We start from the raw sequence: 20,634 nt of genomic DNA, 5'->3' as shown, positions 1-20,634 counted from the left end.
GGAGACAGTACTCTTTAGTTGGATTGCTAGTTAAACCTGAGTTTATATGGGACTTGGTGTCAAACACTTTTAATCCAAGACTTGGGAGGCAGAAGCAGGTAGATCTCTGTGAGTTTGAGGCAAGCCTGATCTACATAGTGAGTTCCAGCACAGCCAGGGCTACATAGAGAAATTTTGTCTAAAAAAAATTGAGTTTAAGATAATTTAGGATTAATAAATGCATATATGTGTGTATACATACATACATACATACATACATACAACATTATGTGTATCCCAAGTACCACATTGCATGGTATAAATGTGCCCTGAAAGTTACTTATAGTTTTTCTGAAATTTGATTTTACTAGGGTTTCCCAAATATGGTCGCTGTACCCTAGGGTGTAGGAGAGTCTGAGGAATTTGAGATACTTACTGTTAACTCACACATGTTGAAAGATATGTTATCCTGATAGAACATGGTAGATCAGTGTCCTACTTAGAGTTTATATAGCTAGGATGAAGCATTATTACTAACAGCAACTTGGGGAAGAAAGGCTTTATTTCACTTAGGCTTCATAACATAGTTCATCATCGAAAGCAGGCAGGGAAAGAACCCAAAACAGGGCAGGAAATCTGGAGGAAAACAGGAGATGATACAGAGGCCATGAACAATTGCTGCTTACTGGCTTGTTCTCTACAGCTTTCCCAGTCTGCGTTCTGAACCAAGAACCAGCAGCCCCATGGATGTCCCTATCTACACTGGGCTGAGCTCTTCTATATCAATCCCTAATTAAGAAAATGCCATATAGGCTTGCCTACAGCTTGATTTTTAAAAATTATTCATTTATTTATTTGTTTAGAGACAGGTCGCTCTGTAGCCCCAACTGTCCTGGAACTCACTATGTAGCCCAGGTTAGTTTTGAATTCACAGATATCCACCTCCCTCTGCCTCCTGATAGCTGGCATTAGAGGTGTGTGTAGTCACACCAGGCTGTACAGCTTGATCTTGTGGAGGTATTTTCCCAGTTTAGGTTCCCTCCTCTTGGATAAGCTCTAGCTTGTATTAAGCTGTCATAAAACTAGCCAGGACAATAGGTAAGAGTGTGAGGGAGAAGGCAGGAATCTGTGAATAGTTTCTTAGTGATGTTTTCTTTCAGATAGTCTAATAATGAGTTATTCTTTAAATGCTGTTCTTTTTATGCTTGTATAGGTTAAAGAAGATAATCAGGAAATAGCCAGCATGGAGAGACAGTAAGTACCTTTGAACCAGGACATTTTATATTCATTCATCTTTCAGATTACCTCCTAAAGCTTTAATAGTACATGCATTACAGGCATTTTTCCTGTAGTTCACACTAATGATTTAATATTTATTGAACTTTCAATTTTCAGCTTTTAATTCTCAGTCATTGCTTGATATAATTGCTTTGAAAAATAGCCTTAAGAGATAGCTTATGTAAGTTATGTATTTAAAACATACAATTCAGAGCCTCTTGTTATATTTACAGGTAGACAACCAGCACTACCACTTGAGTCTTCCCAACAAAATCCCAAAGCTTTTAGCCATTGCTTTCCTTACCCTTCCTACTCTATGTCACCATAGATTTGCCTGTTCTGGATGTTTGGTATGTGTAATCATACAGCTGTTGGTCCTCTGTGGCTACATGCTTTCATTTAGCCTAACGTTTTCAAGGCTCATCTGTGGTTTAATCCCAGTTAATATTCTGTTGTATGCATATGATATGTGCTATTTATTCATCAGTTGGTAGGCTTTGGCTTATTTCTATTTTGTGGCTGTTAGGAATCATATTGACTTGAACATTTATGAATTAGTTCTGTGGGGATTTTTACTTTTATTTCTCTGTGTAAATGTTCAGGAATTATAAATGTTCAGGATTGCTGGCTTATGTGGTTACTTTGTGTTTTACTTTATAAATCACTTAGTTTTTCTGTCTTTTTAAATTATCTGTCGTTTCATTACAGCCATGCCATTGAATGCGAATTACTCTTTCTGTGACTTTCACTTGCAAATCCTTGGTGGCTCATGGTGTTGAGTTTCTTTTCATGTGCTGTTGGCCATGTGTATATTTTCTTGGAAGAAGTGCTTATTAATGCCCTTTGTTCATTCTCATGTGAATTTATTTTTGGTGGTATTGAGTAAAGTGAGTTCTTCATATATTCAAAATACAATCCACTTACTAGACACATGATTTAAAAAATACTCATATTCTATCAGATGTATTTCTTTGTTGTAGTTCTGGTAGGAGAAAAGTTTTTAATTTGATAATGCTCATTTATGTTTTTTTCTTTTATTGCTTCTAAAGTTCATTAATATTTTTAACAGGTTAACAGATATAAAGGAAAAAATTAATCAGTTTAGTGAAGAAATTAGGCAACTTGACATGGATTTAGAGGAACACCAAGGTAATATATGTGGTATATTTTTGAATTTTTAAAACTGTAATTAACATGTATCTATACAGATTAATTTTTAATTGTGATCTCATTGTCTTAAGTTTTATTATTTCTCTGTGATTATTTTTAACTTTAACTACTGAAATATATTTACCAAGTATTATAAGTAGTATTAAAACAATTACTCTAATTGACTAAAATTTTAAGTAACCTACTGATTGTGTAAGGCAAGTATTTAATTTTTCAAAGGATTTTTTTCTTTTTCTAGTAAAGAAGGTGACAGGTAACAAATCTCACAAGCAGCCCAGAGAAATTTGATTTTTTGGTAGGGCACAGTTACGAGGGAACAAGCGCTGATTGTCCCGATTTCCCCCAGCTGAGGCCTTAATAGTAGAAATTCTGTGGTGGGAGATGTGTGTGGGAGAAGAGGTGTGGGGGCCGTGATTCCTAACCAGCTTACTCTTGTTTTAAACAGTTCCCTTAACTGCAAACTAGTAAATGTCTTAGCTGCAAACTAGAACATTTTTCTCTTGTAGTAACAATGGCTAACTGTGTCTTCTTACCAGTTAGTGGGGAATGTCAGGGTAATTCACCACTAAATGACAGTAGACAGTCACAGGAGGGAAAAGAGTGCCTCTTCTTAAGCATCGTTTTTACTTTGGTTTTAAAGATAGTATTTAACCTTTTTGTCGTCATAGAAATGGTATTTGTTTCAGTACCTGGACAGAACACTCAGAAACCTTTGAATCCTAATTAGTCCATTTTAAACCTGTGAAAGCTCTGAGAAATTAGCAATTTGCTAAATTCTCTGTTAGAAAATAGTAGACTAGACTTAAACCAGAGTTTTACTGACTCGAAAGCCTTAGTTCCATTGCCAAAGCCTAAGTTTGATTTTCTTATTCAAAGTACTTCATTTGTGAAATTACAATGGTCTTAGAAACACATAGTTCTATCTACATGTGGTCACTAATGGTCTTAATAAGGTTTCTAAAGGCAGGAAAACATTGGTTTAGGTAAGTCAACTTGCCTATGCCTTAGTTTCCTGATCTGGGAAGTGAGTATAATAGTAATGTCTCACTAAGGTTTATGTATTAAATGGCATTTGTGATAAAGAAAGGCTTATAAAATAAATTAATACTAAGGTCCTGTTAATTTAAAATGTATTTACTCATTGTTTTCATTAATAAGATTATATATATTTATTGTTTGTAGCATGTTCTGAAGTATGTATATTTAATGGCTCAGTCAAGCTACATATTTTACTTCACATATTAGGTAATGAGAGTGACTCAAAATCCACTCTTCATGATCTTTAAGAATATACTACATTGTCGCCTGACATGGTAGCACACACCTTAAATCTCAAAACTCGGGAGGCTTACATTTATACTAATGTCTTACAGTGGATCTCTTCAATTGATTCTTATCTCACAAAATGCTATATATTTTGTCTATGTTATTTTATTGTTGCTTTTTATATTTGTACATCTATTCTGAGAAATCTGATGTTTTCAATTTTAGAAACTTTACAGATTACATCCTAAATAATTTCCTTCCTAAACTATATAGTTTTCTTTCTACTAAAATGATGTATCTGGGAGGTAAAATTTATTACTAACTGAATTTGTAAAATAAATGGAATATGTAATGCTTTGCTTTTTGCTTGTTTTCCTTTTTTGTTTCAAACATTTGTCATTTTTATTAATATAGAATAAAACAATCCGTAATTATGTAATAGTGATAAAAGCATATATAAGTATACGTAAATGTATAATATAAACATAGATGCATGTATGTATATTCACAGGTAAGTGTATTGATGTCTCCAAGATTTTAGTTCCCATTGCTCTGCTGTGATCCTCCTTGGTTATTGCAACAACTTGGGGGTTTGTAGAAGGTGACTTGTTAGAAGGTTACTTGTTAGTTCAGGACCTCATTACTTTCTGCCTGAACTATTGCAGTAGCCTCCTCACTGGTTACCCCACCTCCATTCTTACCCCTTCTCAGTTTTTACAATATAATTCTGCAAAATGATTTATGTAAAATGTGGCTCAATATTCTTTCCTGCTTAAATATGGTTCACGTTGATGTACAAGATAACAGAATTTTTGTATGTCAAATTTGTTCTACTTAAGTCTGATTCTGTCAGCCTTCTGTTCATCCCATAGTCACCTCTGCTCTGTCCCCTTTTAAACCAGGTCTTATAGGATTTATGCTTGCTGAGAACTCACTGTATACCCCAGGCTGGCCTCAGCTTCCCAAGGCAAGGATTACTGATATGAACCATCATGCACAACTCTGTAGCAATCTATTAATGACAGTCTCCTCTGCTACCTTTTATTTCTCATTATCATTCATTCAACTATATTAGACTTTAACTGTTTGCTTTCATTTTTTTCTTTTTAATTGTTCTTCTGTTCACCGGACTAAGTACTTATCCTACAAGATTTAGCGCAGGCATCCTCTTACTGAACATAACTCTGAACTTCCTTCCCTAACTAGTTTCTAGGCTTAGCTGAGTAACTTTCCTCCATGTTCTAGACCACACTGTGTGATACAGTTGCCTACTTACGTGTTTGTCTTCCTTCTTAGCCTGTAAGCCCTCAAGGGCAGGGACTTCTAAACTTATGTCAGTAATCTAGTTCATCAACACTCTATCTGGGAAGTAAATGCTTGTGGGGATAACCTAAACAATCCATAATTTAAGAGCGAAGGAATTATACACTGTTCTTTGGGTCCTCTCATTTTAGGATATAGGTTTGCTCTCTCCAGAGAAAGCTTGACTACAAAGATTTTATTACTTTCCAGAGGATCCCTATTTTGGATTCATGTTGTACAATAAAGTGGTATATTTTTGACTATGTCTGCATTTTCACCTAGGATAATTAATTTTGATTGTCAACCTGATTTAATTACAAAGCACTTAAATTGGTAGTGTATGTAGGAGAGTGTTTTCTCTGGTAACCATCTTAGGGGCAAGATCAGCTGAAATGTGGACAGTCCCGTCCCATACGATGGGGACCCAAAGAGCATAGATGTTTCTCTGTGATTCCTGGCTTACATTATGTGTGCTGTTCTGCTCCTCCTTACCATGATGGGTGGACACCTCTGAAAATAAGCCAAAACAAATCTTTTGTCTCTTATATTGTTGTTAGAAGTGAAAAAAAAAAAAGGAAAAAAAAAACTGCCATAGACAATTGGGACCAAGCTGGGTGTGTTGGTATAAGTTGATAGTCTAGTATCCAGGAGGCTGAGGAAGGAGGATTGCTGCAAGTTCAAGGATAACTTTGGCTACATACTCAGTTAAAGGACAACCTAGGTTACAGTGTCTCAAGTTCCTTTTTACTCACCTCCCCCCACTCCCCACCCCACCAAAAAAACTTTCTGAAATAGAAGTGATCCTTAAGCCTTTGGAATTTGTTTGTAGGAGGGATTTAGAAAAGTTTGAAGACATGATCTAGAGAAGGCCAGGGATACTATAATTCTGGTAAGAACTAAGAAGAGCAGCATGTCCAGAGAGCAGGGATGCAAATAGAGTACGCTCGTGAACTCATGATGTTTTAGATAGGAACAGGACTTAGATCATGCATGTTTTATTCTGGCAGTGAACTTGGCAGTGCTTTGTCTGTATCCTGAGATTGTGTGTGATGCTGAATTGGAAAGGACTGACTAGTTAATTGGGGAGAGGGAATTTCAGGGGAGATCAGCATCCAGGTGGTTGTGTAGTTTATGCTAGCTGCTTTTTTTTTTTTTTGTCAGATTGACAGTGAAAATTGTGAGCAAAAAGCAGAGCAGAAAGATTTGAAAACTTGCCCTGTCTCCAAAATAGCATGTAAAGTTAGGGTCAAGGAAACTGTGGCCCTTGAAGAGATTACAGCAGCTTGAACCACCAAGTAAATGTATCTTTAATTGTTACTTTTTTGTTTTTAATTAAGTGCTTACTACATAGTCCACACTGGCCTTAGAATCTTGGTGATCTTGCTAATAACTCAACCTCCCCAGTTGTGAACCAGATACCTTTTTTTTTTAAGTTTTGTTTTTGTTTTTTTGTATTTTTGAGACATGGTTTTTCTGTAGCTTTGGAGCCTGTCCTGGAACTAGCTCTTGTAGACCAGGCTGGCCTCGAACTCACAGAGATCCACCTGCCTCTGCCTCCCGAGTACTGGGATTAAAGGCATGCACCACCATCACCCGGCCACAATACTTTTTTAAAGTGTTACTTTTGTCTGAGCAAAGGAAAGTATGGAAAAATCATTGTTTCCTTGAGTAAGACAATCAGCAAGACTATAATAAAATGACAAAGCAGAGTATTAATAGAACCCTTTCTTTCAGGGATATATATACCATAGTCCTTTTCACCCCCCCCCCCCCCCCCCCCGGTGCTAAGGAGGAAATCAGGGCCTCATGATAGTCACTTGCTTTTGGGGAAACAATTGCTAGGAAATGTTTTATTTTCATTATAAATTAGTACTTCAGAGTTTACATTCCATGCTTTAGTCCTAGGTTTCTCTTTACTCTTTTACATTAAATAAATTCTGATAATAACAGTGTTCCCATTATAATGCATGCCCAAACCTTTTGTGGAATAGGTGTTGAAAACAAGTAATTACCCTTCTTTGCAGGGTTACTGGGTCTTTTGAAATCTGGTCTTCAGCTTACATTGCTAGCTTAGGCTGAAGGTTTTTCAGGTCTGCTAAATTGGTTTTCAGTTGTCCATCTGTTTTTATTTTCCAAATTTTTATATCTACTATCTTCTCTTTCCCATTCTTGGGAGTTTATACTTTAAATGTAAGTAAGCAAACAAAAATCAACAGCTTTTTATTATAGCTATAAGAGGGCTTGGAGAAGAGTAATTATTAGAAGTGGGTATTTAGCTGACCATGGCGATGCACTTCTTCAGTTCCAGCACTCAGGAGGCGGGCAGATCTCTGTGAGCTGGAGACTAGCTTGGTCTACATAGTGAGTTCCAGGATGGAAGTGTGTCCAACTACTGTCTTTACTAGGAAGTCACTAATTAGAATATTGACTTAGAATCTTTAAGAGTTCAGTCACCTTGAGTGAACTTCTTCTGGTTTTAAATGTTTTTGTAGGTGTGTGTGTGTGTGTGTGTGTGTGTGTGTGTGTTTAATTGCAAATGACCATTCTTATAAACTTTTATTGAGTTTTCAGTTAGCCTCAGTCACCCTTTCCTGCTCTTAAAATTATTATTTCTTTTATCATAATATTGTAGCAAACTCCTATAATCCTAGCAGTTGTGAGGGAGAATCAAGATTTCAAGTTCAAAGGACATGGTACAAAGTGAAACCCTATTAAACAAAACAGTGCCTAATCTGGGTTTGGTGACATGACCCTGTGGTCTCAGCTTCTCAGAAGACTAGGTCCAAAGAAGCTAGGCCAGAGGATAGCTTGAGGCCAGGAGTCAGAGTTTGATGTAATGGATTCAAACAATAAAAAACCATATATAGTAAAGAGTTGTTTTTTCAAACTCATCTAAGTCTTCAGAGGTTATCATTGTTTATGTTTAGTCTTTAATTAGATTTACTCTCAATTTATAAATCTATTTTTAAATGAAGTAAAAGCATATAGTTCTTTTAAGCTTTAGTATTTTATTTTTATTTATTTATTTTTTTTTAAATTTATTTATTTATTAAGGATTTCTGCCTCGTCCCCACAACCGCTTCCCATTTCCCTCCCCCTCCCCCGATGAAGTCCCCCTCCCTCATCTGCTCGAAGAGCAATCTGGGTTCCCTGACCTGTGGGAAGCCCAAGGACTGCCCACCTCTATCCAGGTCTCGTAAGGTGAGCATTCAAACTGCCTAGGCTCCCACAAAGCCAGTACATGCAGTAGGATCAAAAACCCACTGCAATTGTTCTTGAATTCTCAGTATTCCTCATTGTCTGCTATGTTCAGCTAGTCCGGATTTATCCCATGCTTTTTCAGACCTAGGCCAGCTGGCCTTGGTGAGATCCCAATAGGACATCCCCATTGTCTTAGTGTGTGGGTGCACCCCTCGTGGTCCTGAGTTCCTTGCTTGTGCTCCGTCTCCTTCTGCTCCTGATTTGGACCTTGAGATTTCTGTCCGGTGCTCCCGTGTGGGTCTCTGTCTCTGTCACCTTTCATCGCCTGATGAAGGTTAATATTCCTGAGGATGCCTATGTGTTTGACTTTGGATTCACCTTATTTAGCTTCTCTAGGAACATGAATTATAAGCTCAATGTCCTTTATTTATGGCTAGAAACCAAATATGAGTGAGTACATCCCATGTTCCTCTTTTTGGGTCTGGCTTACCTCACTCAGGATAGTGTTTTCTATTTCCATCCATTTGTATGCAAAATTCAAGAAGTCCTTGTTTTTTACTGCTGAGTAATACTCTAATATGTATATATTCCATACTTTCTTCATCCATTCTTCCGTTGAAGGGCATCTAGGTTGTTTCCAGGTTCTGGCTATTACAAACAATGCTGCCATGAACATAGTTGAGCATATACTTTTGTTGTATGATAGGGCCTCTCTTGGGTATATTCCCAAGAGTGGTATTGCTGGATCCAGGGGTAGGTTGATCCCGAATTTCCTGAGAAACCGAAACACTGCTTTCCAGAGTGGTTGCACAAGTTTGCATTCCCACCAGCAATGGGTGACTGTACCCCTTTCTCCACAACCTCTCCAGCAAAGGCTATCATTGGTGTTTTTTATTTTAGCCATTCTGACAGGTGTAAGGTGGTATCTTAAAGTTGTCTTGATTTGCATTTCCCTGATCGCTAAGGAAGTTGAGCATGACCTTAAGTGTCTTTTGGCCATTTGAAGTTCTTCTGTTGAGAATTCTCTGTTCAGATCAGTGCCCCATTTTATAATTGGGTTGATTAGCCTTTTACGGTCTAGTTTCTTGAGTTCTTTATATATTTTGGAGATCAAACCTTTGTCAGTTGCAGGGTTGGTGAAGATCTTCTCCCAGTCAGTGGGTTGTCTTTTTGTCTTAGTGACAGTGTCCTTTGCTTTACAGAAGCTTCTCAGCCTCAGGAAGTCCCATTTATTCAATGATGCCCTTAGTGTCTGTGCTGCTGGGGTTATACATAGCAAGTGGTCTCCTGTGCCCATGTGCTGTAGAGTACTTCCCACTTTCTCTTCTATCAGGTTCAGTGTGTTCGGACTGATATTGAGGTCTTTAATCCATTTGGATTTGAGTTTTGTGCATGGTGATAGATATGGATCTATTTTCATTCTTCTACAGATTGACATCCAGTTATGCCAGCACCATTTGTTGAAGATGCTCTCTTTTTTCCATTGTATACTTTTAGCTCCTTTATCGAAGATCAGGTGTTCATAGGTTTGTGGGTTAATGTCAGGGTCTTCTATTCGATTCCATTGGTCGACTTCTCTGTTTTTATGCCAATACCAAGCTGTTTTCAATACTGTAGCTCTGTAATAGAGTTTGAAGTCAGGGATGGTAATGCCTCCAGACAATCCTTTATTGTATAAGATTGTTTTGGCTATCCTGGGTTTTTTGTTTTTCCATATAAAGTTGATTATTGTCTTCTCCAGATCTGTGAAGAATTTTGATGGGATTTTGATGGGGATTGCATTGAATCTATAGATTGCTTTTGGTAGAATTGCCATTTTTACTATGTTGATCCTCCCAATCCAAGAGCAAGGGAGGTCTTTCCATTTTCTGGTGTCTTCTTCAATTTCTTTCTTCAAAGACTTATAGTTCTTGTCAAATAGATCTTTCACTTCCTTGGTCAGGGTTACCCCAAGGTATTTTATGCTATTTGTGGCTATCGTGAAAGGTGATGCTTCTCTGATTTCCCTCTCTGCTTCCTTATCCTTAGTGTATAGGAAGGCAACTGATTTTTTGGAGTTGATCTTGTATCCTGCCACGTTACTAAAGCTGTTTATCAGCTGTAGGAGTTCTTTGGTAGAATTTTTGGGGTCGCTTATGTACACTATCATATCATCTGCAAATAACGAAAGCTTAACTTCTTCCTTTCCAAAACGAATCCCCTTGATCTCCTTATGTTGTCTTATTGCTATTGCTAGAATTTCAAGCACTATATTGAAGAGGTATGGAGAGAGTGGACATCCTTGTCGTGTTCCTGATTTTAGTGGGATGGCTTTGAGTTTTTCTCCGTTTAATTTAATGTTAGCTGTTGGCTTGTTGTAAATAGCATTTATTATATTTAGGTAGGACCCTTGTATCCCTATTCTCTCCAAGACCTTTATCATAAAGGGGTGTTGAATTTTGTCGAATGCTTTTTCAGCATCTAGTGAAATGATCATATGGTTTTTTTCTTTCAGTTTATTTATATGGTGGATTACATTGATAGATTTGCGTATGTTGAACCAGCCCTGCATCTCTGGGATGAAGCCTACTTGATCATAATGGATAATTTTTCTTATGTGTTCTTGGATTCGGTTTGCCAGTATTTTATTGAAAATTTTTGCGTCGATGTTCATGAGTGAGATCGGTCTGTAATTCTCTTTCTTGGTTGGGTCTTTTTGTGGTTTTGGTATCAGGGTAACTGTAGCTTCATAAAAGGAATTTGGCAATGACTCTTCTGATTCTATATTGTGAAATACATTAAGGAGTATAGGTATTATTTCTTCTTGGAAGTTCTGGTAGAATTCTGCATTGAAACCATCTGGTCCTGGGCTTTTTTTCGAAGGGAGATTTTTGATAACCATTTCTAATTCTTCGCGAGAGACCGGTCTATTTAGATCATTCACCTGGTCTTGGTTTAGCTTTGGTATATGATACTTATTTAAAAAAATGTCCATTTCTTTTGTATTTTCCAGTTTTGTGGCATACAGGCTTTTGTAGTAAGATCTAATGATTCTCTGAATTTCCTCTGTGTCTGTGGTTATGTCCCCCTTTTCATTTCTGATCTTATTTATTTGCGTGTTCTCTCTCTGTCGTTTAATTAGTTTGGATAGGGGTTTGTCGATCTTGTTGATTTTCTCCAAGAACCAGCTTTTTGTTTCATTGATTCTTTGGACTGTTTTCTGTGTTTCTATTTTGTTGATTTCAGCCCTCAGTTTTATTATTTCCAGTCTTCTACTTCTCCTGGGCGCGTCTGCTTCTTTTTTTTCTAGAGCTTTCAGGTGTGTTTTTAAGTCCCCAATGTATGCATTCTCCGTTTTCTTTAAGTGGGCACTTAGTGCTATGAACTTTCCTCTTAGCACTGCTTTCATTGTGTCCCATAGGTTTGAGTATGTTGTCCCTTTATTTTCATTAAATTCAAGGAAGACTTTAATTTCTTTCTTGATTTCTTCCTTGACCCAGGTGTGGTTCAGTAGTTGACTGTTCAGTTTCCATGAGTTTGTCGGTTTTTTGGGGGCAGCGTGGTTGTTGCCTTCTAACTTTAATCCGTGATGATCTGATAAGACACAGGTGGACACTGATATTTTTTTGTATCTGTGGAGGTTTCCTTTGTTTCCGAGTATGTGGTCAATTTTTGAGAAGGTTCCATGAGCTGCAGAGAAGAAGGTATATTCTTTCCTATTTGGGTGGAATGTTCTATAGATGTCTGTTAAGTCCATTTGCTTCATTACCTCCAATAATTCTCTTAATTCTCTATTAGGTTTCTGTCTGATTGACCTGTCCCTTGGAGAGAGAGGTGTGTTGAAGTCTCCTACTACTACTGTGTGTGGTTTGATGTCTGCCTTGAGTTCTAGTAATATTTCTTTTACATAAGTAGGTGCTTTTATATTGGGGGCGTATATATTCAGGATTGAGACGTCCTCCTGATGAATTGTTCCTGTTATGAGTATAAAGTGACCGTCTCGGTCTCTTCTGATTGATTTTAGTTTGAAGTCAGTTTTGTTAGAAATTAGTATGGCCACACCTGCTTTTTTCTTAGGACCATTTGCTTGAAACACCTTTTCCCAACCCTTTACTCTGAGTAGGTGCCTGTCTTTGTGGTTGAGATGTGTTTCTTGCAAACAGCAGAATGTTGGATCCTGTTTTCGTATCCAATCTTTTAGCCTGTGCCTTTTTATAGGTGAATTGAGCCCATTAATATTAAGTGATATTAATGACCAGTGGTTGTTTACTCCGGTTATTCTTATTGCTTTTGGTAGTAGAGATTGTGTGTCTCCCTTCTTTGAGATGTGCTCTTGAAGGGTCATTAGATGCCTGGGTTATTGTAGGCAGTGTTGGCAGTGTTGGATTCCTTGGGTTGCGATTTTCCTTCTATTACTTTCTGTAGGGCTGGATTTGTGGCTACGTATTGTTTAAATTTGTTCTTATCCTGGAATGTCTTGTTTTCTCCATTGATAATGAACGATAGCTTGGCTGGGTATAGTAGTTTGGGTTTGCATCCATGGTCTCTTAGCTTCTGCAGAACCTCTATCCAGGACCTTCTGGCTTTCATAGTTTCCATCGAGAAGTCAGGTGTAAGTCTGATTGGTTTACCTTTATAAGTTACTTGCCCTTTTTCTTTTGCAGCTCTTAATATTCTTTCTTTAACCTGTATATTTTGTGTTTTGATTATTATATGGCGAGGAGATGTTTTTCTTTGATCCAGTCTGTTTGGTGTTCTGTATGCTTCTTGAATATTTAAATGAATATCTTTCTTTAAGTTGGGAAAGTTTTCTTCCATAATTTTGTTGAAAATATTTTCTGGGCCTTTGAGCTGTGACTCTTCTCCTTCTTCTATTCCTATTATTCTTAGGTTTGGTTTTTTTATTGTGTCCCATAGTTCCTGAATGTTTTGTGTTGAGAATTTGTTGGCTTTGCTGTTTTCTTTGATCTGTTCGTTTATTTTCTCTATGGTGTCCTCAGCATCTGAGAGTCTTTCTTCTAGCTCTTGTATTCTATTGATTATGCTTGTTTCTGTAGACTCTGCTCGTTGGCCTAGATTTTCCATATCCAGCTGGTCCTCAGTTTGTATTTTCTTCTTTGCCTTCATTTCAGTTTTAAATTCTTGAACTGTTTCCATTACCTGTTTGATGGTTTTTTCTTGGTTTCCCAGGGTATCATGTACGCATTTACTCATTTCTTCAAACTTTTTGTTATACTTCTCATCCATTTCTATAAGGGCATTTTTTACATGTTGTTTAAGGGACTCTATTATCTTCATAAAGTCAATTTTTTCCACTTCTTCTGTGTTAGGTTGTTCAAATACTTCTGTTGTAAGATCATTGGGTTCTGATGTTTTCATGTTGTTTTTCGGGTTATTGGGTGAATTCTTGCCTTGGCGCCTGCCCATCTCCTCCTATTGATCCTATCCAATGGGTCCTTTAAAAACCGGATCAGGTTTCCCTGCTGGCCAAGGGCTCCGCTTACAAAATGCCCTCACTCTCTTTCGTGGTTCCTGCTGCAGGCCAAGAACCCTCTCACCCCTCCGAAGGATCTTCCGGACAGGACCAGGCTCCCCTTGTGCCAGTGACCTGGCCAACCAAAGGCCTACCTCTTTGATTCAATTGTAGTAGGGCGATCTGCTCTCCTTATTGCACGCCTGTCCCCGCCGCTTGGGTCTGCTGCTGCGCTGGTCCCCGAAAGCCTCTTTCTGTATGCGGTGTTGCTCCGCCGCGTCTGGCCGCTGCCGCTCCGCCGAGTCTGGCCGCTGCAGCTCCGCCTCTGTGCGTCCGGCCGCGCAGCCGCTCCGCCTCTGTGCCTCCGGCCGCGCCGCCGCTCCGCCTCTGTGCCAGTATTTTATTTTTAACATTAGTTTCCTTTCTAGTGGCTGTGACAAAATACCCTGAGAAAAGCAACTTAGGGAAGAAAGAGTTGATTGTGGTTTAGTGGAGGGGATGTACTCAATCATGGTAGTGGGAGCATGGGGCTAGCCTGGCAGTCAGGAAGCAGAGAAATTACATTTTACTTCAGTTGAGAGCCATGATGATCTAGGACCAGGCTATACGACCCCCATAGCCTGCCCCGATGCATTTACTTACTCTAGCACAGCTTTGCCTCCCAAAGGTTCCACAACTCCCCAAACAGTGCTGCTAGCTGGAGACCAAATTTTCAAACATATGACCTTGTGGGGATATTTCATACTCAAAGCACAAAACCTATATAATGTACATCATTCCACATGAAGATGTGTGTTTCATTTACCATTAGGATTGAAAGGCTCAGGAATGGCACCTGGTACATAGTAAGCACTGACAACCATCAGCTGCCATCATAGTTGTGGTTGTGTAGTATTCATTGTTTCAACGTTAGCATTAAGGTTGCATCTAATTTTTCTTTATCAAAAATGCATGATGACATATCTTTAATCGCAGCACTTGGGAAGCATATGCAGGTGACTTCAAGTTCAAGGCCAGCCTGGTCTACGTAGTGAGTCAGTGGACAACAAGGACTATGTAGTCAGACCCTAACTGAAAACAAAACAAATAGTGGCGCCATAGATATTCTTGTACATTCATGTTTATTAACATGTGTACTCCACAGATTAAATTTCTACAGTGAAATTTTAGTCAGAATAAATCAGAGTTTCTACTTTTAATTTTGATAATTTCTCAAAGGCTTGAGCCATTTACTATAGCTAGAAGTAGTATGTGGACATTGTTTCTCACCAATGCAAGTTATATAAATGTCCTAGTTTTTGTTAAAGTAAGGTACCCACTCCATGACAGTTCCAAACTCCTGTGACTATTGCCAAGGCCTGAATGTGCAGTTTTACCAAGGTCCATAAGGTGGGGCTAATTTTCTGAGACTCTGTAGATTCAAGTTAACATACACAGTTAACAAAGTACAGCCACATTCACACACTTTGCAAGAAGAGTGTTTGAGCATAGTTCCTAAAAGGTATGCCTTCATTTGTAGAATCCAGTATTACCCCAGATTTGGATTAGACAGCATGATACATATCATGTGATTACTAATCTGTCTTAGACATAAATATCTGATATGGAAGTGTGGTGGATATCATAGACACGCACATGAAGTATGTAGGGCCTCTGAATCACTCTTCTAACATGAGATAATTACTTATAACTTATTCGATAATGTATATGTAGCTTTGAATAATCAAAATATACACACTTTGCCTGTAGGATACTACATTTTTTTTTACAGGTTATCTGTGTAGCTCTGTCTAGCCTGTAACTTATATTAGATATTTCTTATACAGATAGTTCATAAGGCTTGTTTTAGGAGTCTTGTTCGTAGCAGTATACAGGTAAAATAAAAAATTAAGGCAGAATTTTTATATCCCACAACTAAACATGTCTTGACTTGAGTCTACACAGTGCTGCCTAAATAAAAGTTATTCATGGGGGTACATGCCTATAATCTCAGCATTTAGAAGATTGGGGCAAAAGGATTGTGAGTTTGAGGCCAACCATGGAACTGGCAAGGGATGGTATATCACTTACAATTTCTGCATAGCTCTTGGAGCCAGTTCAGGGTCAGCCTGAGTCACACCATAACTTTCTTGCTTCATGGATCCTTCCTACATACCCTTGAGTAGTATGTAGGAATTGCCCCTCACTAATGCAAGGCAGCAGTGACATAAGTAATTAGTATATGCAAAATCCTTCCTGCCTTAACCTCTCAGAAACTGCCAATTCTTAGTATATATTTTAATGTGTACTTTGTAACAACTCAGGGCTAAAGAGAAACATCTCTGCCAAAATTTAAATTATTTTGCAAGTAGGATGATGCCTAAAGTGAAAAGTTGGTTTAAATCATTTATTATTATTATTTTCAAGACAGGGTTTCTCTGTGTTAACAGCCCTAGCTGTCCTGGAACTAGCTCTTGAAGACCAGGCTGGCCTCAAATTCACAGAGATCTGCCTGCCTCTGCCTCCCAAGTGCTGGGATTAAACGTGTGTGCTTTCATTTTTATGTGCTCATAGCAATTTAAAAGCTTTTGAAACCGGCATTCATTGCTTACTGCTACATTGACATAAAAGACATAGGTGGAGGGGAGACTAAATATAAAAATGTAACATGGAGGGGCAAGCTTGTTGGGGTTTATGTCCTGCCCAGTTCTGCACAGCTGGCAAGCCCCAAAGAAAATCACACAGAGTCTACATTAGGTTATAAAACTGATTGGCCCATTAGCTCAGGCTTCTTATTAGCTCTAGTAGCCCATATTAACCCATTATTCTTATCTATGTTAGCCACATGGCTCAGTACCTTTCTCAGTGGGGCAGCTCACATGTTGCGACTGGGAGGAATCAACTTCCTCCTTCCCAGAATTCTCCTGTTCTCATTGCACCATTTCTACTTCCTATCTGGTATTCCCGCCTATACTTCCTGCCTGGCCAATCAGCGTTTATTTAAAACATGATTGACAGAATACAGACAATTCTCCCGCACCACATGTAATTTAGTAGGATATCCAAGCTAACTGAAATTGAAATAGGAAAACTGTCGTGACTCACTATATGCATGAAAATGTCAGAGGGGGGTCTGAAATAATAACTCAATGTAAATTAATGGGGTTTCACCCCCAAAGTCTCTAAAACAACAGTTTGCATGAACAAAAATTGGTTATATGGACTGTAGGAAGTAGTGGTCTTCTTGAAAGATAATGAGCAAAAAGTCATTCGTAGTAGGATGAGAATGGTAATAGAGAAGCTGCTCCACAGGAGGAACAGTAGAAGTGAGAAGACTAGGAGGAGGTGTGCCTCAGAGAACGGTACGGAAAGAAACCGATGGGATGCTGAACTAGACTGCTCTATGGCCATAAAGGAGAAAGGTTTATTGTAAAGATGGAACTGCTTCGTGGCTGTCTCTCACGTGGTAGAGAATAGCTGGAGGTGGTGGGGAGAGTCCAAAGCTGCCCTGGCTACCTCTCGGGAGCGGAGAGAAGTGAGAGGGTGGGGGAAGCCTTGCATGTTAATAAAGGGAGAGCACATGCAGGGCAGCAGGCATGCCAGCCAGATCCCACAGGACAGAGCCAGTTCCCACAAGTCATTTTCTGACCTTCATACATGTGTTGTAGAACACATGAATGCACACAGACAAATATACATGTAAAAAATCGATTGAGAAGACTCAGGTTCAAATAAGGAAGGAGGAGGAATGCATGAGAAGACAAAGAACAATCTTTTAAAAAAAACTGCTTTAGTCAGATCTGTGAAGTTTATCTGTACCATATAGTAAGATAAAGAACATAGATGTTAGCCGGGCGGTGGTGGCACACGCCTTTAATCCCAGCACTTGGGAGGCAGAGGCAGGTGGATCACTGTGAGTTCGAGACCAGCCTGGTCTACAAGAGCTAGTTCCAGGACAGGCTTCAAAACCACAGAGAAACCCTGTCTCGAAAAGCCAAAAAAAAAAAAAAAAAAAAAAAAAGAACATAGATGTTGAAGTTGTAGTGTCTGGTATCCTTCTGCTTCTACACCCTTTTAGCCCTTTAGCTCCTGTTCCTAAAGGTCCTTTTTAATGCCAGCTTTTAACCAGGAGTCCCCGTAGAAATAGCTTGCTATTCTTTCCATCCCTATTGGTGTCACTAGCTTTGTTCGAGGCAGCTAGGGATTGATGGACTGGTATGAAGAAACTGGTTTGAAGCAAGCTCAAATTTACCCTTTTTCTATTTGATGCCCTAGAACATGGAGTTGTAACAGTCTTCCTCTGAGAACAGATCTGTACTGCCGTAGCTCAGTGTTTGTCACGGTGAAATAACGCACCCCTTTTTGAGGCTGCTATGTCCTTTCCAGCTTTGAATTTTTGTTCCTTTAGACATGACTTTCATATTCATTACACTTAGTATGTTCAACTTTTTCTTCAATCTGTTCCCCTTTGCAGTTAATGCAGCTGTCTTCAATCTTGAGAATCACCCTTGGTTCCACTTTCTACCTTTTCACTCTGGCTCTTGATATTCGAGATAAAAATCCACAAACTTCTCTCCTAATTACCCCATACTTTTAGCAGCTTTGATCTTCTACCCAGATTTTCGAGACATGTAACTGGCCTTCCAGCTTCCAGTCTTTTGTTCTTTAGGCTAAAATACTTCTCAGTAGTTTTACTTTTACTCTCCTGCTTCAATTCTTCAGCAGGTGGAGGAGAGCTGGCTCAGCGGTTGAGAGTTCCAGTCCCAGTGCCCAGGATGACTGGCAAGCAGTCATCTGTAAATTCAGCCCCAGGCCTTTTGCTTTAGTGGATATCTGCGCTTATGTACACACATGGATACACATGCACATGTAGTTTTTGCAACAATTGTTCTTAAGCCCAAATTCTGAGACATGGTTTTTAGATGTATTTATAGTCGGCCTCTCATCTTTTTTTTTTTTTTTTTTTTTTTTTTGAGACAGGGTTTCTCTGTAGTTTTTGGAGCCTGTCCTGGAACTAGCTCTTGTAGACCAGGCTGGCCTCAAACTCACAGAGACCCTCCTGCCTCTGCCTCCCGAGTGCTGGGATTAAAGGCGTGCGCCACCACCGCCCGGCTTCGGCCTCTCATCTTATTGTTGCTCTTCTGTTTCCTGTTCTCTGTGTTAGCCATGCCACTCTTAATTCCTTGTGCTGTTGGTACCAGACTTGAGATTAACATCTGTGTCCCAAGAAGCCAAGCTTGGCAACTGATTCTGTGATTATACTTTCATAGTCATTGTAGTAATAAGGGCGGCAGGGCTGCATCCCCAGCACCCCTGCAGCCTGGCTAGCTTATGCTCCGAAATAACAACACACAAACTGTATTCATTTAAACACTGCTTGGCCCTTTAGCTCTAGCCCTTACAGGCTAATTCTCACATCCCGATCAACCCATCTCTAATAATCTGTGAGCACTGGTCTTACCTGGAAAGGTTCAGCATGTCTAACCTGGCGGCTTGCTTCATCGGCGTGCGTCTGCCCGGGAGAGCGGAGCATGGCATCTCTCTGAGGCGTCTGCTCCCGAGAGGAGAGCTGTGGAGTCTGAGCTCACTTCCTCTTCTTCCCAGCGTTCTGTTCTGTTTACTCCTCCCACCTATCTTCTAACCAATGAGGGCCAAGCAGTTTCTTTTTATTTAACCAATGACCTTCCTCCATCACATCACCACTTCCAAATTTATGTATTGGTCAGATTTTTTTTCTTTTTTTTTTCAGTTTTAATTTTTTTTTATTCAACTTACTTATCAACCACTGTTTCCCCTCCCTCTCTTCCTCATGCTCGCCAACCCCCCCCCCCCACTGCGTCCTCCCATCCACTCCCCAGAAAGGGTAAGGCCTCCCAGTTGGGGAGTCATTGAAGCCTGGCACATCAAATTGAGGCAGGACCAAGCCTCTCCCCCCTGCATCAAGGCTGATCAAGGCATCCCACCATAGTGAATGATATACAAAAGGCCAGCTCATGCACTGGGGATAGATCCTGGGCCCACTGTTAGGAACTTTTCTTAACTTGAGCTCTCTGCTGATACAAAAATCCCAATCAAGCCAAATGACAATGAGCCAAATTTAAGGATATCCAGGTGGGGGGGGGCAGAGTAGACGGAGAGGGGGACACGGGGGGTGGGGGGGTGGAGACACGGACAGGAGGCTGCCTCATTCCTCCTTGGGAAAGGGGCCAAGGTTTTGGCAAGCACAGGGGTGGAGCCTCCAAAGATGGAGGCCAGAGACTGGACTTAACACCTACAAACAGACCAAGCCACACAGTTGTCACCCGCGTGGAGAGGGCCTAGTTTGGTCCCATACAGGATCCCCAGCTGTGAGTGCAGAGTCCATTAGGTTCCACAAACTTGGGTGAGCTGTCTCTGTGGTTTTCCTGTCATGATCTTGATACCTCCACCCCCTTACTCATATAATTTCTCCTCTCTTCATCTGATCTCTCAGAGCTCAGCCCTGTGCTTGGCTGTGGATCCCTGCATCTGCTTCCATCAGTTACCGGATGGAGGTTCTATCATGACAATGAGGGTAGTCACTAATCAGATTACAGGGGAAAGCCAGTTCAGGCACCCTATCCATTATTGCTAGGAGTCTTAGCTGGGGTCATCCTTGTGGATTCCTGGGAATCTTCCTAGCACCAGGTTTCTCCCTAACCCCATAATGGCTCCCTCTGTTGAGATATCTCTTTCATTGTTCTCCCTCTGCGTCCCTCCCCCAATTTGCCCATCCTGTTCCCTTTTGTTCTCATTTCCCCTATCCCCTCCCCTGTTACCACCCACACCCCCAGTTTGCCCAGATCTCATCAATGGTCAAATTTTTTGACATTGACTTTTTTATATCTGACCAAGTAACTCCTTCCTGTTCATTCCTTATAATGTAGCGTGGATATTATTTAGAGAATTTTCTACAGTACCTTAGTTAACTTAGTTGTATATTTGTATAGTATCTTTTTTCATATGACAGCATTTAACATGTTAGATTT

General features: G+C 39.6%; 1 protein-coding gene across 2 annotated transcripts in view; it reads left to right on the top strand.

Moving 5' to 3' along the window:
* The window catches only part of Ift74 (intraflagellar transport 74), an 80,137-nt gene that overhangs the window by 34,340 nt on the left and 25,163 nt on the right, over positions 1-20,634 (top strand). For both annotated transcript variants that reach the window (XR_005974374.1, XM_041652733.1), the window contains exons 12-13: positions 1,193-1,233; positions 2,327-2,406. Coding sequence is in view for 1 of the 2 variants with exons in the window: in XM_041652733.1 (XP_041508667.1) it covers positions 1,193-1,233; positions 2,327-2,406 (121 nt within the window). In the remaining variant the exon portion in view is untranslated. The remainder of the gene's footprint in view (positions 1-1,192; positions 1,234-2,326; positions 2,407-20,634) is intronic.

This window comes from Microtus oregoni, unplaced genomic scaffold (assembly GCF_018167655.1).
Source record: "Microtus oregoni isolate MIOR12 unplaced genomic scaffold, Mior012 000005F_ref0000423, whole genome shotgun sequence".
In the NCBI taxonomy this organism is placed as follows: Eukaryota; Metazoa; Chordata; class Mammalia; order Rodentia; family Cricetidae; genus Microtus; species Microtus oregoni.
This window is presented reverse-complemented; position numbering and strand designations above follow the sequence as displayed.